At 38.9% G+C, this 9,120-nt stretch overlaps 1 protein-coding gene across 1 annotated transcript in view; it reads left to right on the top strand.

The window, feature by feature from the left end:
* pard3bb (par-3 family cell polarity regulator beta b) overlaps positions 1 to 9,120 on the top strand; it is a 358,866-nt gene that overhangs the window by 129,751 nt on the left and 219,995 nt on the right. The window contains exon 18 of the mRNA XM_037686865.1: positions 7,853 to 8,068. Coding sequence (XP_037542793.1) covers positions 7,853 to 8,068 — 216 coding nt within the window. The remainder of the gene's footprint in view (positions 1 to 7,852; positions 8,069 to 9,120) is intronic.

Below are 9,120 nucleotides of genomic sequence, written 5' to 3'. Positions count from 1 at the left end.
TATATATATATATATATATATATATATATATATATATATATATATATATATATATATATATATATGTATGTATGTTAAATGCAAAAAAAGTTTACTTTCTCCCCCCTTTTATTTAATTCATTATTGTAGGAGTAGAAATATTGTTTGTTCCTATTGCAAAGATATTGACATTTAGGGGGAAATATATATATAAACAAACAGTGGCACATGTGATATTGACAAATCCTATTGACTCCCTCATTCTCATTTATTAATTGATTTATTTACCAAAATGGATACCATATTATGGTGGCACAATTGGTAGAGCTGATGTCTGTCAGGGAGAAGGTCTTCGAATCAAATCCCAGCCGGGGCCTATCTGGGTGGAGTTTGCATGTTCTCTCCGTGCTTGGACTGAACAACGTTCAATGGAATTGGATCTTGGACTTTTTAACAAACTGCACACAGTGTGTGAGAGTGGGCGAGCACTCCTCCTCTACTCTTTCCATCAGCATGGGGGCCCCACAAGGCTGCGGGCTCAGCCCAGCACTTCATACTACCCTCACTTACGACTGCACAGCCTGTTCACCATCAAATCTCATTGTTAAATATGCTGATGACATCACATTGTTGGGGCTCATCATTGACAACAATTATGAAACAGCATATAGAGCCGAAGTCCAACAATTGGTATCATGGTGTCACAACCACCACCTGATTCTTAACATAAAGAAAACCAAGGAAATTATTGTAGATTTTCACCAACAAAACAAAAACATCCACTCTCCACTTTACATTAGAAATGTAAGTGGTTGAGTGGGTCACAAAATTCAAACTTCTGGGCATGACGGTGACAGAGAACCTGACCTGGGGTACTAACAGTGCCTCAGCTATCAGAAAAGCCCAGCAGCGTTGTTTCTTTCTGAGGAAACTGAAATGGGCCAAAATTCCTCAGCAGCTTATGATCAAGCTCTACAACTGTGCTATTGGAAGTGTATTAACCTATGGATTGCTAATGTGGTTCTCCAGCTGCACTAAGGCAGACCAGCAAGCTCTCCAGTGGGTGGTTAAAACAGCTGGGAAGATCATCGGGATTACTCTCCCAGAGATCAGAACTATCTATACAACCCGCTGTCTGAGACGACTCAACAACATCCTGCAGGACAGGCACCATCCTGCACATGGCCTTTTCCACCTGCTACCCTCAGGCAGAAGGTACCAGTCCATAGATGTCAGGACTACCAGAGTGGCTCAGAGTCTGTACCCACAAGCTGTGAGACTGTTAAACGAACACCATCTCTCTGTAACCCCGCCCACTATCCTTACATCTCAAATCTCATTATGACAATAACTGTGAAATGGATATTGCATTGCTGCAGCACCAACTACTACCTTTCAACATCTGGCTGTTTACAATTTTCCCTTCTTCTATCTTGAACATAGATGCTGTATTATTATCTGTGTTTAGATTGATCATCAGAACCTTGCAAAGTTCTTTCGTACCACTATGTGCTAATTCACTAATATGTAGGTGTATGATGCTCCATCAAAATCCCGTTGCTGTTCTTAACTGTTGTTATTATGGCAATGGCAATAAAGTTAAGTGCATAGGTAGGTTTTCTCTGGGTACTTGGGTTTTCCACCACAGATCAAAAACATGTATGTTAGGCTTATTGTTAACTCTAAATTATCCCTTGGTTTGAATTAGAGTTCGAATAGTTATTTGTGGCCCTGTGATGGAATTGCGACTTGTCCAGGGTAAGACACCCCCCCCCCCCCCCCCATACACACAGCAACCACTGAGCATGGGCACCAGCGACCCAGGGAGGATGAATCAGACAAAAATGATGAATGAATGGATAATCCTACTTACTGGTAGTCATGATAAGCTGAGACTCATCTTTGGATTTTTATTAACCCACTAGTGTTTATTATTTTATTGTGTTTTTTGTTTGTTTTTGTTTGTTTGTTTGTTTTGTTTTTTATGGTTGCCTTTCAATAAATTAAGATAAGGGATTGAGCCTGTCAGGAAAAACAAACAAACAAACAAACAAACAAACAAAAAACACTGTAAAATCAATGGTTTCTAAAGGGTGCACCTTCTTCTGCTGTGGTTTAATTCTGGGCCCTACACATTTTGTTTGCGTCACCTGAGGGATAACCACAGGCTGCTGTCAGAACCTTTAACACCAGGAATTAGCATGATAGTAGCTAAGTTCTTCCATCAATGAGCCATTTATGTGAATAGATAATATTGTCTTGCTAAAAGATGAAGTGTATAAAACACATATTACTAATCTCAGCAGAGATTAGTAATATGTGTTAACTGATGTGAAATCCAAAAATAGTTCAATCTGGTCCTCTGGACATTCAAAAAACAAACAAAACAAAAAAATGTAGATACGTTTCGTCTCTCATCCGAAAGACTTCCTCAGTCTGAGGTGCTGTATTCAGCTCAGTCTTATAAATAGCACCTTCTCAGAGTGGATCAACCAGTTTGCTGCTGACAACCAAACCAGCTGCTCACATGGTCAAGAAGGACCATCAGCCTAACAATGGATCATTAGCACACTGATGACTGTTTACTATTCACAGGGGGTTGAGTGATACTAGCAATAACAGCATTGTAAGAGGGGGACAGTTGAACCCGGAGGCCTCCACCCTGTTTAATGATGGACAATTTCTTTTCACAAAGATGGCCTCCTTTACTTCTCTCTCAAACCATCATTCCTCTCTGTCCAGGATGTGAACATCTTCATCCCTGAAAGAGTGACCGCTGGCCTGGAGATGAGTTTAGACCACAGAATCCTGGCCTGATGATGTTGATCTTCTGTGCTGGTCCATCCTTTTGGCCAGTGGCTGTTTAGTTTCCCCGATGTAAGACTGATCACAGCCCCCCTGACACTGAACAACATACACAATATTACTCTGTTTGTGCCGGGGGACTGGATCTTTGACCAGATTTAACTTTTTTGGATTTTTCTACCTGGGTTATTGAGCATGCATCAGGAAACTGATATGAAAGTTATCCTTCCCTTTGTAATTACTGGCCCAACTGTCTTCATCATGATGCTTTTTATTGGAGCTCTAATAAATGATGAGACAACAAATGTGTATGTTTTTATGGTTTGTTATGATTATTTAAATAGTATGAAGGCCTGTGTTCTAGTAAAACCATATTTTTGCTAGAAAATGAAAGCATCTCTACACTTATGGAACATTTAAGACGCTGTGCTTACATTTAAAATCTCCACCCCACAGTACATCTAACTGGAAATACATCTGCACTGAAAAATATTTATGCATACATCATTCTAAATGTAAATACTCGTGTCATTATATTAGAAACAGACAATTTGTCCATAGTTTATTGTATAAAGAATTCCATGGAATGCTTTTCAGTTCATTCCACAGCTGGCTTGGGGCTGCGTATAAGCTGTGATTAACACTAGGTTGTAACTCAAGAAGTTGAATTTTGTCTGAACTTCTTCCTTCATTAATGCAAATGTATTGTAAAACAGATAAAAATAGCAGATTTTTTTTATTTTTTATTAGAGTCGCTGAAGGGAGAATTACTTCTCCAGAAGTTGAGGCGGTTGGTAAGACTGGCTTTGTAGCTGAAGCCCTCTGCTAAGCTGCTCCTTGGTGTATTTTTGACTTAGAAAATTGCCCACTGACTCCTGCCAACAAAATAGCCTTGGGATGTCTTGGCATTCTCTCTTTCTGCACTTTTATTTTAAAATTTTAATTCACATATATTTAGTTGTTTATTGTTGTCCTACTTTGTCTTTGCCCCGTTATCAAACACACTTTACTCCCAGGATTGCTGTCTTAGTTTTTCCTTCACTCATCATTCTCTTAGTATTTTTTTTTTCTGTCTCATGCCGTTTCTCCCACCAAATCCATCTTCCTCAAACTATTTTGACATTTTTGTCTTGCTCGTCGTCCCTCCCTTTTTCTAGAAGCAGATTAATAATGCCATCGTAAAAAATGGCTCTGATTTATTGTGTATGTCTGTGTTCTCTGATTAGCTCAACAAACTTTAGACGGTTTATACAACACTTGCTCAAATATTTTCAAGCAGTGTTTGGCACAAAGTTTAGAGTCAGAAGACAGTGCACTTATATCTGACCTCAAACTTTGTAGTCATCCATAAGGACTGGACCCTTGTCATTTATGTGAGGATTTGTGTTTTTCTAGTGTATCTACAGTACGTCTTGTGGTCTGTCCTAGCTCCTGCATTCCCAGCTGTTCTGACGGTCTGTGTCACAGGTGTTCGTCATTATCTGTCGTTAACGTCCCTATATAAATCTGTCTCTGTGTTCTTCTTTGTCTGGGCATTGTTCTGTATGGTGTCCTGTTTCTGTCTCCCTTCGTGTCTTTCCCAGGATTTTGTAAGTTGTTGCTGCCATGTCAGCCCTTTTGTTTGTTATAATAAATACTTTTTTTTTTTTTACTTCATACCTGCGTCCTCTGACTCCTGCCTGCACATGGGTTCAACTAAACAGCAGAAACCTGACAATTTATTTTTACACCGAGTTTAAGTTACCAACAAATCATGCAAATTGCATGACGATGGAGTTATCCTACGACATGTTGATGACTCCAAATCTAGAATATAAATGGGACTACAAACATGTTGACTTGTGTAGTAAAGGCTTAGATTAGAGATTAGAGAGTGCATAAACAAATACAGACTAAATTCTGGTTGAGTTTGTTCTTGCATTTGGTGTTGTGGCTCAGTTTTTACCAGAGGCTATAATCCACTTCTTTTAAAATTTGTAATCTTATGGGTTACCTGTTGCAATTGACTTCCCTTTAACATCATAGAACATATTTTCAGTTAAAAGCTTTCTTTTGCATTCATACATATTAATACAGTTTGCTTCATGCTGTAAGCCATAGGCAAACAAGCTTTTATTTATATTTGTTTAATGTTGGACATCATATTGGTAATAATCTTCATGACAAATGTCCATTCAGATGTTAAAATCAGTGAGGCAGTATCTTTAGTCACATGTGCCATTACAGAAATACAAGTGAATACTTTCAAATAAGAATATACACTTCATTAGGACATCTCACAACCTCCTATGCTGATATTTATAGCAAATACATATATACTTTTATTTCATACGGATGTTACTTATTAGGTTATTAGTCCGTAAATGTAATGTTTTAAATCTGAAAACTAGATGTTTTGCTTGATGGTGTGCAATGCAATTGCACTTCCATATTCATACACATTAAAGAGCTGCTTGATTCATTTATATTGTCATCACCTTGTAGTGATATTGTGACTTTTTAATAAATCTGAACATACAGTATATTAACCAACAGAATCCAGATATGGAAAATGTAACTATCACCACTTTCTATTCCATGATCATATTTATTAGAATATACAATTTTAAACCTGCCTAGTTCTCAACGCATCTTAAATTGTTTTAGCCAATTGGACACAATCTTATATGAGTCATACTGAGTGTGATGATATCAGGTGTGTTGTAACACAATGCCAAGAACAAAATTATCAACTACAAAACTAAATAAGCATTTGTTGCTGTCCTGTCAATCTGGGAAAAATTTTGAGGCCATTTCTAAACAACTGGAATGCATCATTCATCTGCGAGAAAGATTATTCACAATTGACAAACAGTCAAGATAAGTTGCCAATCTCCCCAATAGTGGAGGCCCCATCAGGTTCAGCTTGCTGTCGGGCTGTGTAATGTTCAGAATGATTGCAAAACAACCCAAAAGTGGCATCGCAGAACTCAAAGTTTCAATTAGAATTTTAAAATGCGTAAGTTAATGTTAGCACGATTAGTAAGAAAAGATGGACAACTATTGATTAGTTTGAAATAATTAAGTGGGTTGAGTTTCTAAAAAAGAACATGTCAGCACAAATAAGGTTTGCCGAGTTACATCAGAACTAATCACTAGAAGGAACTATGTCCTTCACACAGAGACAGACCAAAGCAAATTGAGAATGTTGGACCATAAGGCAGAACACAGTGGTAACTAAGCAAAGATCGTCATTATTTATGCTTATTTCACAACCATAGAGCCAGGGCACCTTAAAGCCACGTACTCCTCTGAATTCCAAAGTATTTCTCGGTTAAAGGTTAAGCCATCCGTTAGTTTGGCGTTACGGTAAATTCTGGTCATGCAACATGGCGGTAATTCTAAACATACAAATTAATCAAGGTGTTCCAATGTCAAAGCTCAGACCTTGCTATTGTGAGCTCTAAAGAAAACAGGTGCCTAAAATCCTCAATAAACTTTAACAATGGATTTTGTGCTTATTGTTCCTCTTAGGTTGTATTAAGACCTTATAGGCACAGATACGTTTTAAAGACTGTCTTGATATGTAGAACCTTGATGTAGAAAAGTATACGGATTAATCACAAGGCTCTTGGTTGTTTAATAATTCACCATGCCTCTGAATGACATGCAGCCTGTGTTTATGGATGAGAGTCTCACACACTGTGACCTTTGTCCATCCCTTCTTCAAGCTTGCACACTTGCATTATGCATGTGCATACTTTTACTGTGTGTTATTACTCTGTTTGATTCTGGGTTTTGTTAATGGTTGTTTAAATAGATGTGGAAGTCACATCAGCCATCCCATCTCCTTTCCTCTGAAACATACTCACAAAAAGCATTGGTGTGTATAGGGAATCATTAGCTAAAGTGATGCAAGTTTAGCTATCATGAATCAAAGTGGCATCATATCGACAAGCCAGAGCCAGGAAGGAATCCAAATTGTGTGTGTGTAAGGATTACCAGTATTTTGAGCTGGCAACAAGCCCAGCCTTCTTTTTCTTTAGCTCGTTTTTCTCTGTCCTCCTCTCTGCCACCAGGGTTTTCCCTGGTGATATTCCCTGCAGAAAATTTAATTTGCTCTCACCCCAATGTCGTCTTTCCTGTCCGTTTTCTCCCATCATACCCACCATCAGCGTCTTCTCTGTTTTAGATGGCACTCAGTGACAATCACATTACCTTCTCTCTCTCTCTCTCCCTCTCTCTTTTGATCCTCACAAGTGGTGGAAAATCACAGGAGAGCTTATGACTGAGCTTGATCCAGCTTTAGCAGTCAGCATGTTGCTAGCTTATGTTGGCTTTGTGCAGCGGGATAGCAACAGTTTCTTTGTGGTCTGCTTGTTGAAGAACTTGCCAGGTGCACTCGTGTTACTACTTGTAAACTTTGTTCTCTGTACTGGGAATGAGAAGTTTGACAACATAACACGCCTGATTTCTGTTTTACTCTCCCATGAATACTTCCACCGTTGGCTCAGTCTTCCCAACCATCTTAAACCTCTTCATCATTCCTTCCTCTTAGATCCCTCACTCCCTTAGTAATATTTCTCACAGTATGGTTTACTTGTGATGACGGATGGAAACTAAGAACAAAGAAGCGGACTTCACATCCATCACAACTTTAACAACTGTATAGTTTAGCTGAGTGATGTCCAATCCTGGTCCTGGAGGGCCACTATCTTGCATGTATTTGTTCTCTGCTCTTCAGCACGCCTTTGAGTACTGCAGAAGCCTGCTAACCACTCGTTCGTTTAATCAGTTGTGTTAAAGCAGAGACATATCTTAAGCAAGCAGGGTGGTGGTCCTTAGATATCCAGGACTGAACAGTCCTGGTTTAGCTCATCATACTTGTTTTTGTTTTTTTTTTTTCCTACTGTTCTTATGTTTTTTCTTGTTCTGTCAGAGCCATTGCAAGCTTTTTAACCCAGTCAGAGCAAGACTTACAGACCTAAAGTAAATCTCCTGGGTACATGTCATTCAGATTGCTTTATGTATTAGTTTGTTTTATTGCTCTAGTTGTGGAAGGATAACAACTGCTCTCTTGTTCCCCCAGCTCCATCAACTCCTGTGGAACTTGGTCCAACCCTCGGCTTGAAAAAGTCCAGCTCCTTGGAGAGTCTACAGACGGCCATGTTAGAGGTTAATAAGAAAAATGAGCTCCTCCCATTCCACCGTCCACGCCCAAATATGGTCAGGGGAAGGGGCTGCAATGAAAGCTTCAGAGCAGCTATTGATAAATCCTACGATGGGCCAGCTGAAGATGATGATGGTGAGAAAGATGTAATTTGTGTCTTTGGCATCTCAATGTTTGAGCTTCTCACGACAATCTTTCCTTAATATTTACTTGATTTGTAAATTGCATACATTAATATTTAATATAATGCGTGATCCAATGCAGTACATCTACCACTGAATCATTCCATCAGTTTTTCTGATGCCACAGATGCAGTTTTTCACTTGACATGTTTTACAGCAAAACTTTTCCAACTTTCCAAACAGGGAGGTGATGTTCAGCCACTTCATACGTAAACATTTCCAAACAAGCAGAGATGCTTATCTTTAAATTTCACATCTAATCACGCTCTCATATCATCACTACTTTTAGTTGGATTTTTTAAATGTTTTTTTTAACATGGTTATTGATGCATTCTCTGCTTACTTCCATGTGCAGTGTGCTCCTCAATCACATTTTCTCCAACAAAGTGTGACAAGAGTCTTGCAGCTGGCACCTCACGGCTCCAAACATCAACACATATTCAATTCCCAGCTGCGTTATTACCAGCTAACTCTTATCAGTCACCACCAGAGTAATGAGTCGGCCTGTTTCAGATCACTACACTCATACAGGATAAGACTAATCGGGTGTGTCAGCACCACGCATGCAGTGGCCACATCTGTCACCACCTTTCTAATAGTCCAGCACTTTTAGAGCCACTGTTAATTGACAGAAAACACTTCTCTGAAGAGCACCGAGTGTCTTTCAGTTTTAGTCGCCGCTACTGTTCACTCAATTAGCTCAATCTGACTTTGACATTTTGTATTGACCGTTGTCTATATAAATTTAAAAATTTTTAAAGTGGCAAGTCAAAGTAGGTTTTTTTTTTTCCTAACATTTTTAAAGAATATAAATAAAAGTGTCTTTCTGGTAGTTAAGTGTTATCCAAAACACATTGTTGGTCATTGAGACCATTCTGCTTTTCCCACACCGCATAGGACACGTGTGTCCAAAGTGTGGCCCGAGGACCATTTGTGGCCCTTGGAGCGATTTCATGCGGTCCACAACTGCACTTTAAGAATGTTATCATTTTGTCCATATATATA

Source organism: Nematolebias whitei, chromosome 13 (assembly GCF_014905685.2).
Source record: "Nematolebias whitei isolate Nwh7 chromosome 13, NemWhi1, whole genome shotgun sequence".
NCBI classification, from domain to species: domain Eukaryota; kingdom Metazoa; phylum Chordata; class Actinopteri; order Cyprinodontiformes; family Rivulidae; genus Nematolebias; species Nematolebias whitei.
The sequence above is the reverse complement of the archived record's forward strand: the minus strand, read 5'-3'. Positions and strand labels throughout refer to the sequence as shown.